The 22,050-nt window shown below is 45.5% G+C and overlaps 1 protein-coding gene and 1 long non-coding RNA gene across 2 annotated transcripts in view; one reads left to right on the forward strand and one right to left on the reverse strand.

Moving 5' to 3' along the window:
- Positions 1–22,050, forward strand: part of CFAP77 (cilia and flagella associated protein 77) — a 268,445-nt gene that overhangs the window by 138,854 nt on the left and 107,541 nt on the right. The window contains exon 2 of the mRNA XM_068249907.1: positions 19,275–19,374. Within this exon, the coding sequence (XP_068106008.1) occupies positions 19,275–19,374 (100 nt within the window). The remainder of the gene's footprint in view (positions 1–19,274; positions 19,375–22,050) is intronic.
- Positions 13,401–22,050, reverse strand: part of LOC137528566 (uncharacterized) — a 62,889-nt gene continuing 54,239 nt past the window's right edge. The window contains exon 4 of the long non-coding RNA XR_011023425.1: positions 13,401–13,483. This is a non-coding gene — a long non-coding RNA (uncharacterized lncRNA). The remainder of the gene's footprint in view (positions 13,484–22,050) is intronic.

The following is a 22,050-nucleotide window of genomic DNA, read 5'->3' on the forward strand; positions in this document are numbered from 1 at the left end:
TGGAATTTGATTGGAAACCAGCAAAATTGCTGCTTTCTGGCTTCCATGTGGATGGGTGGTGCCAGCACTGCTATTCTATATGTGGACCACCAATATTTAAAGATGTAGCTGACCGCATCTATAAGTAATACATTTTGTGTGTGGGGGGCCGGTAAAAAAGCCCCAGGGGGCCGCATTCGGCCCGCGGGCCTTAGTTTGAGGACCACTGATCTAAAGGATAATTTATAAGCTCCATGCAGATGATGTCTTTGGAAGGATTGAAGCCCAAGACCTTAGAATATAGTGCCAACCGCTTAGCTAGCTGCTGTTTGCAGAGCTGGATCATCCACAAGGTATTCTAGGTGAACGCCTAGGGCTTGATATGTATCTAGGGGCCTCGACCTTTTTGAAACTCATTGCCCACTTTTTTCCTCTGTCTACTGAAATAGACAACATATTCATTATTCTTAGTTTTAGAATTTATATAGCGCTGTACACAGTATATTGTCTTGTCACTTAACTGTCCCTCAGAGGGTCTCACAATCCAATCCCTACCATAGTCATATGTCTATGTATGGATTGTATGGTGTATTTATCGTAGTCTTTGACCAATTTAGGGGAAGCCAATTAACTTATATGTCAGTTTTTGCGATGTGGGAGGAAACTGGAGTGTCCGGAGGGAACCCACGCAGACACGGGGAGAACATACAAACTACGAGCAGATACTACTCTTGCTGGGATTTTAAACTATGCCACCGTGCTGTAATGAATCTGGTTGGTTTCTGATTAAGGAGGCAAAGATATTTGCAATATTGGGCTATTATTTAACATGTATGGCTAGTTAGTATCACGGACTCGAGAACATTAATTGATGTGTCCAAAAAGGTACATTATGCTCAGATGTTGAAGAAAATAGCAAAAAAGCACAAAGGGTTTTGCATGAACAAAAACCCCACTTACTGATTAAATACACACTTCATTGTGACTATGGTTTTATCTCACTTTCATGTCAGATGGAATTGTCTTGTTTGGGCTTCTCAGTAACTTTTTTTGTTGTTGAAAACTTGAGATGTGAGTCGATAGAGCTACACAATGAGATCAAAAGGTGCCAACTGGGTCCATGTTTTAAACATCTGGGAGGTGATCACATGCTAAACCTTGGGAATGGCCAAAAATCCCTTAACGATTAACGGGACAGAGAATATACTCTCTCTTGGCATTTAAAGACTAGGATACAAAAAAGAAAAAAATGATAAATCTCCAAAGCAAACGAACATGGTAACAAGGAAAGACAATGATGAGGTTCTTTTTCTTATTTAGTCTTCAAATGAACTGCCTTTGTTTGCCGGGGGTTGCTGTCTATAGGATTAAGGGAGATCAGTTGGTTGGTTGTGTTTGCTGATCATCTCCATGGTGAGGTCTTCAGGGGATTGGCATTGTCCCACAACCATGCTGCATAGACGGAGCTGTGCCCTCAACAACGTCACATTTCTTTCATGTCGATGGTTTGCAAGCTTCAGTGGCCAAATTGATGGAGATTTGCAGGCTGTGGATCCGAGGATGAATTAATAATGGATTGGATAAGTTTAATGAGTCACCCTCCAAAGATTTTCCCATGTCAACCTTTGATGTTGCTCACCATTGAGTGAGACTCGCTCTAAATGAGTGTGACTTCGGAAATGTGTATGCTGAGGTCCCCAGACTCTGCTCTGCTCATGGTCTGATGAGTCCTTCTGGTCTGATTCATAATTCATAAAATGTATTCTGATCTTACACCTTGTACATCTACGAGACCAGCTATATTCATGGACTTCCATATATGCTGAATAAAAGATGGTAATATGGATATCGCTGTGGTAGTTCCAGAAAAATTCCATATGCCGTTTTTGGCATTTACAAACCAAAGTAGGTCAGAACCGTTAAGATTAATTCATAAATAATTCTTGTTTTGGTGTAGTCAAAGGCTTGCTTCATTAAGCACAGTTCAGTGGAGGGGTGTTTTTTTTTGCAGTTGTAACTTAGTCATGTTCCCCTCATTCCCCCAATCAGTTGGATTTAGATACCTCCCCAAGGTCTTGAGAATTCCATGATTATGTAGTTTATTTTCTCTGCCTGGACTGGACTGGAACCAAGGTACTTTATAGGGTAGACATTGTAGCTCAATGTCCCTTAGATGCTAGTTAGGCTGAGTGTTGTGCAGACGCATCAGAAGATTTTAGGAGTAAGGAGAACAACAATGTCCTCGGCCTGAGCATGCCCTAGGTGATCTGGCACCCCAGATCTATCGGCGATGCAGTGGGAAGGGTTGGGGGCTTCCATACACACGCTAGATTCTTGGCAGAGAAGTTGTTTATGAGGCTTAAGCGGTTAGCACTCTTGCCTTGCAGCACAGTTGGAAATGTTGCCAGGACAGTACGTACCTGAAATTTGTATATACTTCTTGTGTTTTCCTGGGTTTCCTCTGGCCACTTCAGTTTTTTCCTAAATCCCAAAAACATGTTAAAGAGACTCCGTAACAAAAATTGCATCATGTTTTTTATCATCCTACAAGTTCCAAAAGCTATTCTAATGTGTTCTGGCTTACTGCAGCACGTTCTACTATCACCATCTCTGTAATAAATCAACTTATCTCTCTTTTGTCAGACTTGTCAGCCTGTGTCTGGAAGGCTGCCAAGTTCTTCAGTGTTGTGGTTCTGCTATGAACTCCCCCCTCCAGGCCCCTCTCTGCACACTGCCTGTGTATTATTTAGATTAGGGCAGCTTCTCACTTCTCTGGCTGGGCTTTCACATACTGAGGAATTACATACAGGCAGAGCTGTCTGCACTCTGCAGGAAGAAACAGCCTGACACTTCAGTGGAAGATAGCTGCAGGGGGAGAGAAACACACAAATGATCTCTTGAGATTCAAAAGGAAGGGTGTATACAGCCTGCTTGTGTATGAATGTATTTTCTATGTGTGGACATACTGTACATCAACCTACTTCCTGTTTTGGTGGCCATTTTGTTTGTTTATAAACAAACTTTTTAAAACTGTTTTTAACCACTTTTAATGCGGCGAGGAGCAGCGAAATTGTGACAGAGGGTAATAGGAGATGTCCCCTAACGCACTGGTATGTTTACTTTTGTGCGATTTTAACAATACAGATTCTCTTTAAGGACGCACTGTCTGACTGCCCTGGAAAATTGGCACCACAGGTGGCTGAACCTAACTGTGACATGGAGGTGACCCTGGGAGAAGTATGTATTGTGGCACCGCCCCTAATACCTCACCCCCCCCCCCACCCGTAGGCGCCTAACCCCTTCCTTACTTTAGGTGCCTAAAAAGACCACCTAAAACTAACCTTGCCCAAATGACCAATAGTTGTATCCATTCGGCTTTGATCGGCTACAGCCTTTAATTACTATCCACTTGGGTCTGGTGCTCAAATCACAGCTTGGGCGGCCAATTACCGATAATTAAGACTGGTGTCTGTTAGACGCCTACTGTTTACGGCACCCAATTCACTTGATCCTTCTGTGAGTTGGTGCCTCTTGACCAGTGTCTGCTATAGGCACTGGAATTATCACAAATCAAAAGGCCCCATAGCAATGCTCTGATGGTGTCCCCAGTTTTACACAGAGCCGGGACAAGGTCCTCCAGCATCCAAGGCTGAGAAACCAAAGTGCGCCCCTCCATCCCTCCCACCCCAGCCGCCACACACTGATTGCTACTAGACTAAGAGGCGCCCTAGGGCCCCAACCCGCCCCTCCCACCAACACCTTAATCTCTAGTTATCTGGCTTGCAGCCACTGCCATGTATCCCATTTTCTTATTTCTCTCTGCTTCAAACTCAAAAGGGGAATGATATAGCTGAGTGAGTTGTGCGCCCCCCTCCTACACTGCACCCTGAGGCTGGAGCCTCTCTCACCTCTGCCTCGGCCTGGCCCTGGTTCCACTGCTAACTTTCTATAGTAAATAACTGTAAATGTCAAGTGGAGCTATTCACCACTTTGCTATTATGCTATTTGCTAGATGAGCTTCCAAATTTTACATAATTCAGATCGGAAATCAGATTTCCACAGTGGAATCAGAAATAGGAGTTCGGATATTTGGAATTATGCGGAACGCTGCATTACTGAGACTCGGAAATTTTAGGCCCAAGACTCAGAAGTATTGGACCAATCAGAGAATGAGTATTGAGCTCCGGAAAATCTGAATACCGCAGAATTCTTAGTCCACTCACAAGGCTCGGAACTCTGGCATCATGTGGGAAGGGGAGGCTAAGGGGGGCACAATCCTGAGGTGTACGGTAGTACGGCAGGGGAGCTTCATACTTTACCTTGTCTCAGTGGCAGGACAGGTCATACTCACTCCTGTGTAGCCACGCCGCGCAGCCTATTACCCTGTGGCTCCCCATGCCTGTCACATGACTGGCTGCAGGGTGATATACTGCACAGCGCGCCTACGCTGCAGAGTAGTGAGGATGAAGTATAAAGCTTTACTGTGGCTGCTCTGCAAAATTTGGGGGAGGAGAGTTTGGGAGCTGCACACATGGGTGTGTGAAGGTGGTTGATGGGCAGCGTGCACAAGGCACCATGTTTTTGTTTTGATTTTAATTAGCTCACACAGGCGAGCATGGTGGTGGGGGGCCAACCTGCTGAACCTTGCTGGGGGGCCCGGTCTATTAGCTCACACAGGCGAGCATGGTGATGAGGGGCCAACCTGCTGAACTCTGCTGGGGGGCCCAGTCTATTAGCTCACACAGGCGAGCATGGTGATGAGGGGCCAACCTGCTGAACTCTGCTGGGGGGCCCGATCTATTAGCTCACACAGGCGAGCAGGGCTGGCCTTAGGTTTCACAGAGCCCTGAGCGAAACCTGATTTTTGTGCCCCCCCCCTCATCCTCTTCTCTCTCTCACACACACACACACACACACACACACACACACACACACACACACACACACACACACACACACACACACACACCACACACACACACACACACACACACACACACCATACAACACACACACACACACCATACCACACACACACCACACAACACACACACACACACACACACACACACCACACACACACACACACACCATACAACACACACACACACACACCATACCACACACACACCACACAACACACACACACACACACACACACACACACCACACACACACACACCATACAACACACACACACACACCATACAACACACACACACACACCACACAACACACACACACACACCACACAACACACACACACCACACACCACACACACACACACACACACTCACACACACGCCCATATGCAATTCACCTTTTCTCCTGAGATACCTCCTAGGACAGTGGTTCCTAACCTTTTTGATGTCGTGACACATCACACTAAATGCTCAGATCTCTGTGACACATCACATATTTATAATAGAAAAAATACTATTAATAGCCTTGAATGGATGAAAAGAGTGCATTATCCTGAATATACTTAAAAATTAAGGCTAGAACCTGTCATGAATATTAATAAAAATAATCAGTGGGACAGTTAGCCCCCCCCCCCCATTTAGAATGATAGCACAGCAACGACAATTTGCACCACACGTTATAGCCGCAGTGCGCCCCCCCCCCCCCCAAAAAAAAACGCCCTCAGACTCAGTATAGGTGCCCCCAGTATAGGATCTCATGTGTAGGTGCCCTCAATATAGGTTGCCAAGCATAGGTGCCCCCAGTATAGGAAGTCAGTTGAAGGTCTCCATCGCCCCCATAGGTAGCCAGGTATTGGTGCCTCCAATATAGATAGCCATGTGTTGGTACCCTCAGTAAAGGTAGCCAGCTATAGGCGCCCCCTTGGAAGCCGGCGCCCTGAGCGACCGCTCTGGTTGCACAGGTCAAAGGCCGGCTATGCAGGCGAGCATGGTGGTGGGGGACAACCTGCTGAACTCTGCTGGGGGGCTCGGTCTATTAGCTCACACAGACGAGCATGGTGGTGGGGGACAACCTGCTGAACTCTGCTGGGGGGCCCGGTCTAATAGCTCACACAGATCAGCATAGTGGTGGGGGCCAACCTGCTGAACTCTGCTGGGGGGGGGCGGTCTATTAGCTCACACAGGCGAGCATGGTGGAGGGGGGCCAACCTGCTGAACTCTGCTGGGGGGCCCGGTCTATTAGCTCACACAGTTGAGCATGGTGGTGAGGGGCCAACCTGCTGAACTCTGCTGGGGGGGGGACGGTCTATTAGCTCACACAGGCGAGCATGGTGGTGGGGGACAACCTGCTGAACTCTGCTGGGGGGCCCGATCTATTAGCTCACACAGACGAGCATGGTGGAGGGGGGCCAACCTGCTGAACTCTGCTGGGGGGCCAGGTCTATTAGCTCACACAGACGAGCATGGTGGAGGGGGGCCAACCTGCTGAACTCTGCTGGGGGGCCCGGTCTATTAGCTCACACAGACGAGCATGGTGGTGGGGGACAACCTGCTGAACTCTGCTGGGGGGCCCGGTCTATTAGCTCACACAGAGCAGCATGGTGGTGGGGGCCAACCTGCTGAACTCTGCTGGGGGTGGGGGGGGGGGCGGTCTATTAGCTCACACAGGCGAGCATGGTGGAGGGGGGCCAACCTGCTGAACTCTGCTGGGGCGCCCAGTCTATTAGCTCCCACAGACGAGCATGGTGGAGGGGGGCCAACCTGCTGAACTCTGCTGGGGGGCCCGGTCTATTAGCTCACACAGGCGAGCATGGTGGTGGGGGACAACCTGCTGAACTCTGCTGGAGCACCCGGTCTATTAGCTCACACAGGCGAGCATGGTGGTGGGGGACAACCTGCTGAACTCTGCTGGGGGGCCTGGTCTATTAGCTCACACAGGCGAGCATGGTGGTGGGGGACAACCTGCTGAACTCTGCTGGAGCACCCGGTCTATTAGCTCACACAGGCGAGCATGGTGGTGGGGGACAACCTGCTGAACTCTGCTGGAGCACCCGGTCTATTAGCTCACACAGGCGAGCATGGTGGTGGGGGACAACCTGCTGAACTCTGCTGGGGGGCCCGGTCTATTAGCTCACACAGACGAGCATGGTGGTGGGGGCCAACCTGCTGAACTCTGCTGGGGGTGGGGGGGGGGCGGTCTATTAGCTCACACAGGCGAGCATGGTGGAGGGGGGCCAACCTGCTGAACTCTGCTGGGGCGCCCAGTCTATTAGCTCCCACAGACAAGCATGGTGGAGGGGGGCCAACCTGCTGAACTCTGCTGGGGGGCCCGGTCTATTAGTTCACACAGGCGAGCATGGTGGTGGGGGACAACCTGCTGAACTCTGCTGGAGCACCCGGTCTATTAGCTCACACAGGCAAGCATGGTGGTGGGGGGACAACCTGCTGAACTCTGCTGGGGGGCCTGGTCTATTAGCTCACTCAGACGAGCATGTTGGTGGGGGGCAGCCTGACGAACTTTGCTGGGGACCTGGTCTATTTAAAGTGGATCCGAGATGAACTTTTATTAATTGCATAATTGTGTTCCTTTCCTATTATTATTATTATTTATTGTATTTATAAAGCGCCAACATATTACGCATCGCTGGACATTAATTTAGGTTACAGACAATATTTAGGGGTGACATACAGCAATATGACAATACAAGAAAACCAGATCACACGCCATAGTATGAGTACAAGGTAATGCTTAGTCAGACACTGGATGGAGCATGGAGATTAGGCAAGTTAGGTTCACTCAGATGCATAGCATGGGTTCACAGTAATGGAGGTGCAAGATCAGGTAGGACACTAAAGGAGGAGGACCCTGCCCAATGGCTTACAATCTATAGGGCATTCCTCAAGCCAAATCCTTTTTTTGTTTTAATACTCGAATTCCCTATAAACTAAACAAGCCATGCCCACAGGTTTTCAGAGAGCCAAGGCATTTTCAGACAGTATCAAGGGCTCATGGGAGCTCAGTCTGGGCAGGAGGAGGGGCAGGTATTACTAGCCAGAGATTTCAGAGGCAGAGGGGAGGAGGGAGGAGCTGGGGGATTAGGTTTTTTTCACAGGCTGAGTGCTCAAGATACAGATAATCCTGCCTCTGTAATGTTTACAAACAACATGGCTGCTGTCATTGTATCACAGGAAGAAATAATCATTTTCTATTAAAGCTGTTTGCAGCTAGATTTGCTGTGTAAACTATCTAAACTTTAGATAAGATATATAGACAAGTTACTTGTTATAGTTAGTTTTTCATCTCGGATCCGCTTTAAGTTACGTCCCTGGCTCTGGCTCCCCAGCAGCCACTATGGCTATCACTGCATCCATGCCTATGGGCAAGAACCTCCAACAGCAGCTACTGAAGGCAGTAGACTACTGTGCCTAATGGGAGATCCGGGCCTGTGCTGGTGTGACTCAGTCACCCCTACTGAAGATCAGCATAACAACCAGCCTAATGGCATATTTGAAAGTAAAAAATAGAATAAAGATGGCGACATCCCATCCCTGTCACTGTAAGCTTCCTTTTGTTGTGATCCCTTCAGTCAACATCCCCGAACCAGATTAATTATAAGCACCCATATATAGTCCCCTATAGATAGCTAGCATTCCAGGACATACAGCCGGCAATATTGAGTTCTGTCAGTTTCCCGTAACCTTGATTTGAATGATTGATGTGCAGCTGGGAGCTGGTTAGACGGAGCACCCTATTGCCTCCCGCCTGTCCCAACAGAAGTGCCGCCTCTCCCGGTATAATGGCGCCTCTCTGACGAAGCCACTTGGCTGGAATACAGAGCAGCTTGACAGCTGTCTCCCTCCGTACACGGCTTCATTAAACCTCGTTAAGATGTCAGCCCCGCGCCTCACGCCGCTGCCTCACAGCTCTAATTAAAAGCAGCTCTTGCTACCTTTTCCAGCCGATCCTCATTTTCTCCAGGTGCCGCCTGGAAATTATACCCCCTTTTTTACGACCCAGGATCTGAATAAGCAGCGGCCTACTTAGGGTTTTATTTACAGAACCTGTTAGAAAAATATAGCCGCCATGCCGTACAAACAGTCATTTTTATGCAAATGATATTGGCGGATTATTGCTAGCCTGGGACAGGGGGGTTTATTTAAACATCTCAATATTCTGTTAACATAAAGCGGCCTCCTACTGAAAGGTGCCTCGGGTACTGTTGGAGGAGGGAGGGGAGGGGGGGGGGGCGCACACAAATTTATTTCCTGAATGCATTCTTAAAGTGAAATTCCTCTACCGGTTAAAACAAATCTTATCAACATAGACCAGTGCTGCACCAATGTTATACATATCTCACTCTCGATTACAGGACTTAACTGGGGCTGCTCCCACTCTCTGGAAGTCGCTCCCACCAGCCATCACACTCGCCCCCACCTTTAATACTTTCAAACGAGCCCTCAAGACTCACCTTTTCATGCTCCCCTACAGGAGTACATCAGTACCATAATATGTTTTGCTGGGCACCCTTTCAACAGGCGCACCTTTAGATTGTAAGCCTCTGGCAGGGCCCTCCCCACTAGTTTTTTCAGCTTGATTATGCAATCTCGCTGTCTGACACCCTTCAATCTGGCAGACTGATCACTAGGAGGGGGATTGTGGGCAATTGTATCTATCCCCCTTCTCCTAAAAATGACTTTTTTTTTTAGAATCCCAATGTTTTATTTTATATTTAAATCTAGTTTTTAAGTTTTTACTGTTTCATTGTCTCTGCTCAATGACACAATACAATACAATACAATACAATAACATTTGTAAAGCGCTTTTCTCCCATAGGACTCAAAGCGCATAGTTGTGTCTCAGATTAATACAGGGTTGCAGGCTGGGTTGTGTTACAGAGGAGATAGTCAGATGTTCATGAATGCCAAACTGAAGAGGTAGGTTTTCAGTTTAGACTTAAATGCTTCCAGGGATGGAGCTGTCCTGATTGGGTGTGGCAGGGAGTTCCAAAGTGTAGGGGCAGCATGACAAAAGGCTCTGTCTCCAAAGGCTTTGAGGTGGACTCTGGGGGTGACCATGGTGTTACGTCCTTTTGATCTAAGATTGTGGGGGGTGTGATGCAGTTGCAACAAGTCCTTCAGGTATCCAGGGCCCAGATTGTGCAAGGATTTGAATGTCAGTAAGCCAATCTTAAACAGAATTCTCCATTTTATCGGTAGCCAGTGGAGTGAGCTCAGGGTTGGTGTTATGTGGCAATGGCGGGGTTGACTCGTTAACAGCCTTGCGGCGGCATTCTGTACTAATTGCAGGCGGTGTAAGTCTTTCTTATGCAGGCCTGTGTAGAGGACGTTGCAGTAGTCTAACCTTGATGTGACGAAGGCATGGACTAGGGTTGGAAGATCGTCTGAAGGAATTAGGTGTTTAATCTTGTGAAACATTCCTTCTTTCATCTAAAGAATATTGCAAACAGCGATTTGATTCCTGAAGGTTAATTTGAGATTTGATTCCTGAAGCTTAATTTCCCATCAATCAGTACTCCCAGGCTGCGCACACAGTCTGAGTTTTTCAGGTCTGAGCTCCCTATCCTTAGCGGTGTTGGTTGAGACTGGGGCTGCTTTGCTGTTGAGCCCTGGCCCTCGATAACAAGAACCTCCGTTTTGTCAGCATTAAGTTTTAGCCAATTAATATTCATCCACTCCTGAAGCTCAGCTAAGCATGAGTTTATTTGTGGAGTAGGGTCTGTGATGCCAGGTTTGAATGACAAATATAGCTGGGTGTCATCAGCATAGCAATGATATGTCAGGCCATGTTTTTGTATGATTTCTCCAAGTGGCAGCATGTATATGGTGAAAAGTAAAGGGGATAATATTGCGCCCTGAGGTACACCATATTTTAGTGGTACAGGGTTGGAGAGGAAGGGCCCTAAGGCTACCCTTTGTGTTCTGCCAGCCAGGAAGGAGTTGAACCACTGGAGAACAATGCCATCTATGCCACAGTACTCTTGTAGCCTGTTGAGCAAGATTTCATGATCGACTGTGTCAAAAGCCGCTGAGAGGTCGAGCAAAATCAGGATGGAACATTGACCCTTGTCTCTTGCAATGAGCAGATCATTGCAAATCTGGGTGAGGGCTGTTTCACAGCTGTGATATTTCCTGAAGCCAGATTGAAGAGGGTAAAGGATGTTGTTTCTGGAGAGCCTGGCTTCAAGTTGGAGGTAGACAGCCTTTTCAATAACTTTTCCTAGAAAGGGTAAAGTTATTAACTTTTCCCAGAAAGGGGAAGTTAGAGGTTAGAAAGGGGAGGTGTAGCTGTTTAGAGCATCTGGGTCTAAGGATGGTTTCTTGAGTAGAGGCCTGACGATTGCTTCTTTCAGAGTAGAGGGAAACCACCCTTCTTGTAAGGAACCGTTGATTATTTTGTGGAATGCCGGTGTAAATAGTTCAGGGCATTTCAACATGAACTTAGTGCGGCCAGGGTCCAGATCGCAGGTAGTCTGGCGAAGGTTTGAGAGGATATCCAAGATGTCTTTTTCAGTGATTACCTTAAAATCAGACCATGGTGGTAGGCTATTTTTGCACCTGTTATATGGCTCTGCATGGGTTTCTTGGGCTGTGAATTGAATGGCAGATCGTATGGAGGAGATTTTGTCTGAGAAGAAGTGGGCAAATTTCTCGCACAGTTCCTGTGAAGGTCTGATGCTGGATTTCCTGCAAGATGGATTGCAGAGACTGTCAACCGTGCGGAAGAGTTGGGCAGGTCTGTTGGCTGCATTTGCAATTTCGTGAGACAGGAATAAGGACTTCTTTTTGTTAATCGCCGTTTGATATTTTTTCACCTTCACTGGAGTATGCTAGAGGTCAAATCTATGAATTATTGTTTTGGGGGGCAGGAGGGTTTGCAGCATGAGGAGAGAGCATGGCCGCACCTCACCTCGGGCTCTCCCCTCAGCGCGCTCCCCTCCTGCAATTATCAGTGGCAGCAGCAGGAACACATACCTCCATCCCCGGAGGTCCGATCTCTAAGTGCCTTAGAGACACTTACTGAGCGGAACCTCCGGCGCGTGGAGCACATGGAGGTATGCTTTCCTGCCCGCTGCCACTGATAATTGCAGGAGGGGAGCGCGCTGAGGGGAGAGCCCGAGGTGAGGGGGGGCCGCCCCCCCTCCCCGCCGGTGTACAGCCATACTCTCTCCTAATGCTGCGTCCCCTCCTGCCCCCCAAAACGGCCCCCCGCTGGTGCAGGGACGGCATCCCCTATTGTTACGCCCCTGCTTCTAATATGGCTGTCTGTATGGTAACTAGGGCATTATTTTTCAATAAATGAGAGGGGACTCTAACCAAACTTTTGCTGGACAGGGCCACAGTCTTTGAATAACACAGCTACTAGGTTCAGGCACATTTGGCTCAGTACATGACCACACCCACTTTCAGGTGCATGGCCTTCCCCATTTTTAGGCACGGTTCCTTCCTTCTTGGTGGCCAGAGATGCTCCGGATCTTCCAGGATCCTAGCAACGCCCCTGGAGATATGTGGGATTAGTGATGTGCCAGGCATTTGATTGGATGTGTAGCAAAGGCGTGTCTTGCATGTGTACCTCTTTCTTATCACACAAAGTTGGCAATGGCTTAGTGATTGTGATTTTGCAAAGCTATTTTGAAGAAACGTGCGATCTTGCAGCGTTCCTTCAAGGGCCATGTCCAATCAAAAGAATCCTGCCCTGCGCATTGATAAAATGGCATGTTTGGTTTTATGCCCACTTTCTTGTTGACCCCATTGATCAATGGCACCATTGGTGTAATGGTGTCTGCTCACTGCTCCACCCGCCCCTCCTTCTAGCTGGTTTGTCTCATCTAGGTACTCCTAGATTCCTGGAGGATGGTCAGGTCGCTGTTGTATGTCCTACTTTCCTCCAACTTCCTCAGATAACTTTAGACTTGCTTTATCAAATTAAGATATAGACAGCCTTACGTACATGGTTATGGTCTCTACACTAATCAATGGCGTCCCAGAAGCTTACGCTTTAGTATTCAGCGTGTGTGACTTATAACTTTCTCAAGGAATATCTAGTCAGTTTTCTTTTTTCAAAGTTTCCATAAAATATCCATTGGAAACGGAGAAGGAAAACTCCTCAGAAGCCCAGGGGAAATCTATCAGGAAAGGCAAATTTAATTAAAGGATTGTGTCTCCGAGGACTCTGGGTAATTTCCATTACTTGCAGATAACTGTTAAACAAACCTCAGTTCATGTTAGACTATTATATATCACGATACGTCTGTACCAGTGCGTAACTTCATACCACCGACGTCTTGCCTGGTTCTCCCTCGTTGATTTTCTTGAATGAGTGGAAAATAATTATTTCCTCAGGAACGCCAATAAGTTCGGTAGTCCATGCGAAGGAAATGAGATGCAAACAAGTTTCAGCTGAACATTATTCTAAAATATACAAAAAATAGTGGAGTTATTTTGCAAGGGTGTCTCTGGAACAACTGCTCACAACTGGAACGAGCTTCATGGTGAGGTGGAGGACAGCCGAGAGCTCCAGAGACTAGTCGAATTGGCAGTCAAAGTGCTTCTGCTGCTGTCCCTGAAAAAGACACGCCCATTAGACTCTTCTATGAACAAAACTTGCTGCTACTGTCAGTGGGTTACCCAGCCAATCACGGGCTCCAGTGCAACCATTGCAAGTACTGCACCCTCTGTCACATATCTTCCACTATCATGGCAGCACCACCCCCTCAAACTTAAAGGAAACATGAGGTGAAAATAAACTGATGAGATAAGCAATTGTATCTATCATCCTGCTCCTAAAATGACCTTTTTTATATATCCCGTTTTCATTTTATTTTTAAATCTACTTTTTTTTCTCAAAACATTTTATTGGAAGGTATAGCAGTTTACAATGTTATGCAATAAACTGTGGGGTATTACAAAACCTTCAATTTTCAACCATTGAACTATAATACAGTGTGCTCTACTCACCCAACTTTTACCGTTTCATTGTATCAGCTCAATGACACAGTCATGGAAGTATGCCAGAACTAAAATCTATAAACCATTGACTCTATCTTTTTTCCTGCTCTTAGAAGCTTTTTTCTGCCAGGAAAGTGTTTTATGGCTGTAATTCCTTATCAGTGAGGGTTACGCCATAGTCCGACCTAGTCCTGACCCGGACAGAAACTGTCACTTGCATACCTTATTTTAACTCTTTCAGGCAGAGAAAGAAAAAAAAATGAACACGGCCTAGTTATTTGTGCACTTGGCACTGTACATACACATTTCTATCTCATCATGTCACGTCATTCCACATTTTTTACAGCCAATGAAAAAAATCATCAGGAAGTGCTTTTGATTGGCCCATTTACAAAATACATAGAATGTGCATTACATTTACAAGCAAGCTGGAAATAATAGCATGTCATTTATTGTCTCTAGTGCTAATTACTCTTGCAGTGCATGCTTTGCATAGTGGTAATCATCATTCATACATTTTCAACCCACTCAGAGCTCTTCAGATTAAACCTATATATACATGCAGACAATGCACATAAAGTTTAGCTGGAGTTATGCAAACAATATACGGCAAAGTCCCCACGTAATGTTAAAAATGATTTGTGTTACTGGCTGCCTAACGTTGACCAAGTCTGCCAGTAACCATCATGGCTGGCCTTAGGCTTCACAGCGCCCTGAGCGAAACCTGATTTTTGTGCCCCCCCCCCCTTTCATCCTCTTCCCACATGCATATACACACACACAGGCCCATATGCAAGTCCTCTTTTCTCCTGAGATATCTCCTAGGACAGTGGTTCCCAACCTTTTTGACGTTGTGACACATCACGCCAAATGCTCTGATCTCTGTGACACGTCACGTATGTATAATAGGAAAAATACTATTAATAACCACGAATGGATGGAAAGAGTGCATTATCCTGAATACACTTAAAAATGAAGGCTAGAACCTTTCAGGAATATTAATAAAAACAATCAGTGGGACATTTAGCCGCCTCCTCCCCCATTTAGAATGATAGCACAGCACTGACATTTTGCACCACGCGTTATAGCCGCAGTGCGCCCCCCCCAAAAAAAAACGCCCTCAGACTCAGTATAGGTAGGTAGCCAGGTATAGGTGCCCCCAGTATAGGATCTCATGTGTAGGTGCCCTCAATATAGGTTGCCAAGCATAGGTGCCCCCAGTATAGGAAGTCAGTTGAAGGTCTTCATCGCCCCATAGGTAGCCAGGCGTAGGTTCCTCCAATATAGGTAGCCAGGTGTTGGTGCCCTCAGTAAAGGTAGCAAGCTATAGGTGCCCTCAGTATAGGAAATTAGGTGTAGTTGCCCTCAGTATAGGCAACCAGCTATAGGCGCCCCCTTGGAAGCTGGCGCCCTGAGCGACCGCTCCGGTCGCTCATATCAAAGGCCGGCTATGATAACCATCAATAATGAGGGATGATCAATGAGATGCAAATTATTTCTCTTAACATTCAAATTTCATGTAAATTATATGTAGCTTGACAATTGACCAATCAGAATATCTTGCTGTCAATCTGTATTGGTCTAATGGTACGTACACACTTGCGACTATGGTCGTTTGAAACAGCAGCTTAACGATCGGTCTGCCGACAATCGGGTAAAGAACTTATCGGCACGATGAGAAAATCCAACAGGACAAATCTCATCGAGCGCCAATCATTAGAAAACTATAGTGTGTACAGACATCGACTGAGAACGATCGTTACAAGGGCCAATGCGCCTGCGTTGGATTGTGTCCAGCTTCCGTACTTCCTGTGTAGTGCAGCCCGTAAAGATTGTTACATTATAAATTTCAAGTAAACTTTGTTTTCAAGTTAACTATCATGTATTTTTATCTATTGTAACTCCATTTTAGTGTTTTTTTTTACTTTATATAAATATGTACGCAGCATTTCCCTCTGATCGTTCTTTTCTGCGAGAACGATCGTTAAAATGTGTATGATGATCGCTGCATCCCATCGTTGCATTCCAATCGTTCCAAGATTGTTCGTCTGGTAACGATCGTTCCTTGCAAACGATTGTTATCGTAAGTGTGTACGTACCATAAGTTTAAGCTGCATAATTTTACATGAAACTTGGATATAAGGAGAAATTTTTTGCACCTCATTGCTCATCCCCAACGGACTTCATATTAGCTGCATGTATATTTACATAACACATTAGGTCATTGGAATAGTTCACCTGTCAGTGGATTTCATGTTCTGACTGATTGATATAAGTCATTGTAACATCATTCAGATTACAGCATGCTGTATCACCAACACATATACCTTTGATGTTCTTCGATCCAGCATCAAATGAGCTGTATCAAAAGTGTTGTCTTCCATGGACGGCTAGACTCGTTTATTGAGAAGCTCAGCCACCCGGCTGCTGGCCACAAGCACCGTTTGGCTGCAATTATATGCAGCCAAATGGCAGCGTTCCGTAACACTGCAGTCAGTAACTACAATTGATGGAGACCTTTGATGGGGCCCCTCAATGTTCCCACCCCTTCCTTGCCTCGCCTTGGTGCCCTTCACAGCCTTGTGGCCCATCGCACAAGGGTCATAAAACAAGTTTGGCCATCATGATCACACCCATAACAAGTGTAGCTACAAAATCACCTGATCTGAAGTATAGTGCCCTGTATCGGAGGAAGTAAAGGTTAGTAGTTGTAGCCCCGCACAGCTCTGGGCCTCCCTGCGATCGTAGGAACTGCTTCCCTCTAGTTACGCCCCTGATTGCAGTGTCACATTTGACACGTAGAGGGGTTACACAAAAGCAAAATAAGTCTTATGTTGCAACTCCATGGGGGGGCCACCTGTCTACGCTTGTGCCAAACCAGTGGACAGGAGCAGCTGACAGGCGGTAAATTCACCACCTTCAGCTGCCCATGGGAAAGAGGCCTAACTGGTTCACAGTATATTGCTTCAGAATAATAGCATTTTATCTCTGTATCTCCAAACCCAGCATATGTAGGGCATAGGGCCAATTGTAAGGCTGTGTTTAGAATGGGCAGTTTACAGCAGTGCGATTACCACTGCCATTCAATTGCATTACAGAACAATTGGATAGCACCCCTTCCCTGACAGATCGGCAGCTGACTCCTGCTGCAAGAATGTAGTTCGGCTGCCTATGTGAATGAACCGGCCCTTGGATAGTATCTCTCCCACTCTAGAATCACAACATGGTCCTGTGTGGTATGCAAAAATATCTTCCTAGCATGCTAATGAACTTCAGAGGGGGAAGTTGAGGCTGACAAACCCCCAAACAATTAACAAAGCTGCAGGTTTGAGCCGCTGGATGCTGTGATTTGCTAGTCCCAAAATCTGCCCCTGGTTGGTGCTAATTAACATGTTGGTCAAATATCGTAATCATCGCTGCTTTAAATAAGCAGTTTTCTCACTAAGGGCTTGATTCACTAAACCAGGGGTCCCCAAACATTTTGGGTCAAGGGCCGGGTCAACATATTTCAGACTGCCGGGCAGGGCCGGGCCGAGGCATAGGCTGGAGAGGCTCCAGCCTCAGGGCGCAGTGTAGGAGGGGGCGCACAATTCATTCAGCTGTCATTCCTAATTGTGTTTGAAGCAGAAAGAAATAAGAAAAGGAGATACATGGAAGTGACTACAAGCCATATAACTAGAGATTAAGGTGTTGGGGGCCCTGGGGTGCCTCTAGTCTATTAGCAATCAGTGTGTGACGGCTGGGGTGGAGGGATTAAGGGGGCGCACTTTGGTATCTCAGCCTTGGGTGCTGGAGGACCTTGTCCCGGCTCTGCTGCCGGGAGGCCGGAGTATACATAAAATGATGTAGACGTCTTTGCAGGTCAGACAGTGAAGTATACCCAGGTGACAACCTGCAGTCCAATTGGACAACAGTGTCACCTGATGTGGAATTTGAATGGAAACCAGCAAATTACTGCTTCCTGGCTTCATTCTATATGCAGACCACCAATATTTAAAGGTGTAGCTGACTGCAACTGTAATACATTTTGTGTGTGGGGGGCCAGTAAAAAAGCCTCAGGGAGCAACATTCGGCCCGCGGGCCTTAGTTTGAGGACCACTGCACTAAACCGTGATAACTCATATCACGGCCGTTTTCGCACACATTTTGGCGTTTGCACGTGAAAACGTGCAATTGCGCGCACAAATTCGCGAAAATGTGCGCGAAAACGGCTATGAGTTATCATGGTTTAGTGAATCAAGCCCCAAGTGTGCAGCATAATGATATATTTGTTTTTAATTTTTATTGTTTAAAGTGGCATTTTGCTATGTTGACTTTACCTTTTACTGTGTCAAGTGTTAAAGGATACCCGAAGTGACATGTGACATGATGAGATAAACATGTGTATGTACAGTGCCAAGCACACAAATGACTATGCTGTGTTCCTTTTTTCTTTCTGAAATAGTTAAACATCTGGTTTGTAAGTGGCAGTTCCTGTCTGTGTGACCCTCACTGATATGAAATTCCAAAAATAAAACACTTTACTAACAGAAAATGGCTTCTGAGAGCAGGAAAAAGATTAAAAGGGTCAATAGTTCATAGATTTTAGCTCTGGTATACTTCAATGAATATGTCATTGAGCAAAAACAATGAAACAATAAAAACTTTAAAAAGTAGATTTACATTTAAAATAGCTTGGGAATATTTTAAAAAGTCATTTTTAGGAGAAGGAAGATAGATACAGTTGTTTATTTCATTAGTTTACCTTCACCTCGGGTGTCCTTTAAAACCTGCATACGCTATTGCACTGTGTTCAACAAAAGATTGCTTTAGGCCCCCTTCACACATGACTCGTGACATGCGTTTTTCCGAAATCACAATTGCCGCACATCTAATGCAAGTCAAAGCGATTGCATTCGTGCGTTTTAATGTGAATTTTCGCATCCAGTTTTTCTACAGTGTATGATTTTTTTCGTAACAGAAATACAAATCACATATGATGCAAGTCACAATTAACTTTATTGATAGCCATGTAAAACATCGGAATGTAAAAAAAATTGCATCAAAAACACAAACAAGATTAGACGAATCCGATGCAAAAAAATTGCAGAATCACAAATACAAATTAAAAAATGTGCAAAATAAGCAAACAAACGCTGGGATAAGTGAGAAGGCACCCTTATATTTTGTAAACCAATTAAGGGCATGTTGAGTTCTCTTGATATTTTTTTATGACAAGTGGTTGTAGATATTATGATATACGTATTGCTACTTGTTAACACTTTCTTGTGCCGCCATAAAACATTTTGAAAACAAATGAGTGAGCAGGGACAGACACACCTCAAGTTGCTGACTGGTGTTTATGTGAAGCTACGGTATATACTGGTATACTGTGGTTTAACTTGCTTTTTCCTCTATTTGTTTAGGCTGAACTTGGAAAAGTGAAAAGAAGGTGTTATTCGTTGCCTGGGCCAGACTTCACCTATGGGCAGAGCAGTTATCTGAGAGAAGGAGGCGTGGCTGAAGGTAGGATCATGGGATTCTTCACATATTCTGAATATACTGAATTAAACTTTTAGGCCAGTTTTACACCCGACCAGAGCATTGCAGTGCAATGCTCCGCCCCCCTCCCCCCCCCCCCCCTCCCCGCATCACACTGCAACACCAAAAACTACAATTATATGACCCTGCGGCAGAGTGCTACAGGTTCATATGCATAGCGCCGCCCACCCCCCACTCGCACACTCCCTGCCACCCCTCACCCAGTGATGTACTCCCTGCTGGACAGGAAATAGGTCACTGGGATTCCCAGCTTCCCATGCACGCCGCACAGCTGCCGCCAACGTTTTTAAAATTTTTGAGTCACCCATATACTTCCATGGATTCCATCGCTGCAAAAGTCCAAAAGTAACTCACTGTTAACTTTGAGGCAAGTCGGAGGTAATGCTGCATAGATTTAGGAAAGCATTTGTGTCCAGAAAGCACAGAAGTTTCTTTGAAAAAGTTTTCTGTTATCCTATCCAGCAACCTGAAAACTTTAAAGGACACTTGAGGTGTCCTTTATAGATACAATTGTATCTATCCTCCTTCTCCTAAAAATGACTTTTTAAGATATTCCACAGTTTTATTTTATATATCTATTTTTTTTTTATTTTTTTTTAATCAATATATAAATCTACTTTTTAAGTTTTTACTTTATTGTTTTTACAATATGATACATTCATTGAAGTATGCCAGAGCTAAAATCTATGAACTTTTGACCCTTTTTATCTCTTTTCTGCTCTCAAAAGCCATTTTCCGCAAGGTAAGTGGTTTATAGTTGTAATTTATTATCAGTGAGGGTCACACTGTAGTCTGACCCAGTCCTGACTCAGACAGGAACTGCCGCTTACGTTCCTGATGTTTAACCCTTTCAGGCAGAGAAAGAAAAAAAGGAACCCAGCATAGTTATTTGTGTGATTGGCACTGTACGTACACATGTCTATCTCATCATGTCACATGTCACCTCGGATATCCTTTAATGCAAATAGAATAGTTTCAATGTATTCTTCGTGTAGTCGATTATAACTCAACCTTGCTAACTTCCCCATGATCACTCCCTGCCCCTCCCTTCTGATGACTCATACTGTCTAGATGGCGAGAAGACAGCATGAGTCCCCAGAATGAGGAGGAGAAGATGAGGCGTGATCACTTAGTAGTCAAGATACAAGCTGTTGTTGATTGCTCATTGATGTATGACTATAGCAGGCCACTAAAAATGTTATGTTGAAAAAAATAAAAAATGGGTTTCCATTACAATCTCAACTCTATTTCTTTGTAATATTTATAACAAAAAAAAAAAACTAAAATAAGTTTGTGAGAGCCACAGGATTTGCATACAAATGGATAAGGAAAATAAATTATTTTAATTTTAAAGTCAAGAAACAACACCTGTTTGCGGATATACAGAGTTGATAAAGGGTCATTTAAAGAGGAACTTTACGGAAAAATAGTAGTAGAGGAAACAAGATAATAAATCAATACAATGCAAAGTGAGAAGTTAATAAATAGAAGATACATCAATAAATGATTGATATTCACCACATGATTCGTTCATGTTGTTTGATCCACAATGAGCCTGTAAGTCATCATCTTTACTACTGGCAGACAAGAAAGAAACTAGACAGCATCAACTGCCATTTTCTATAACCACACCCACTAACAATGTGATAGGCTAAGGGCCTGTTTCCACTACACGCAGATTGGATGCAGAATAGATGCAGAAAAACTGACTCCAATGACTGTCTATGGGCCTGTTTCCACTAAACTCAATTTTTGTAATGCAGATTTTCCCATAGGCGTTCATTGGAGTCAGTTTTTCTGCATCCAATCTGCATGCAGTGGAAACAGGCCCTAAAGGGTTGTTTTTGTTTTATAGTTCTACAAATGCACAGTAGATGCTTGGCAGTTAGAAAGAGCCATTATTTCCCACAATGCAACAAGCTTCACAGAAAGGAAACTGTCTTGACATTGGTGATGACATAACCCCCCCCCCCCCCCCCCCACAGACACACACACACACACACACACACACACTCACACACTCATACACCACCACCACCACCAATGTTCTGTTTGAGAAAAGTTAAAGATTTCTTATGGGAAACTCCAGAACCCCCTGTACCAAAGTCACCCCCCCCCCACCCTCCCTTATTTAGAATGGGATGGAAAGGTTAAGGTAGCCAAAAATCTAGCGATGTATGGGCAGAACAAAGAGACAAATTTATCTCTAATCAAATCTGATTAGAGATACATTGGTTTTTTGTTGATTCTACTCATTAACTACAGGCCGATTCCCGTCCAATTTCAGCATGAAATCTTCAGGGAATCGTCTGAGTCCGTACCGCCGCTGCCCCCAATGTATAATGTGCGTCTGACGTCAGACACTATGCGGTGACGTCAGATGCTATGCGCCTGTAGTGTGTACGGAGAGCCGCCTTGGAGGTTATGGACCCTGCGCGGAGGCTGCTACAGGACAGGTAACGTATAAATGCACACATGTTTACATTGCGGCAGGGGTTTCTTCGTCTTGTCGCTCGTTCTGGAAATCGCCGCTGTACCGCTGCACACCCGACGAACCAACTTCGGCCAACATCTTGCGGCATGCACTTTTCAGTCCCGAAATTGGTCGCTTTGTCTGTCGCACTTGGCGGCACCGATTTT

Source organism: Hyperolius riggenbachi, chromosome 8, assembly GCF_040937935.1.
Source record: "Hyperolius riggenbachi isolate aHypRig1 chromosome 8, aHypRig1.pri, whole genome shotgun sequence".
NCBI lineage: Eukaryota > Metazoa > Chordata > Amphibia > Anura > Hyperoliidae > Hyperolius > Hyperolius riggenbachi.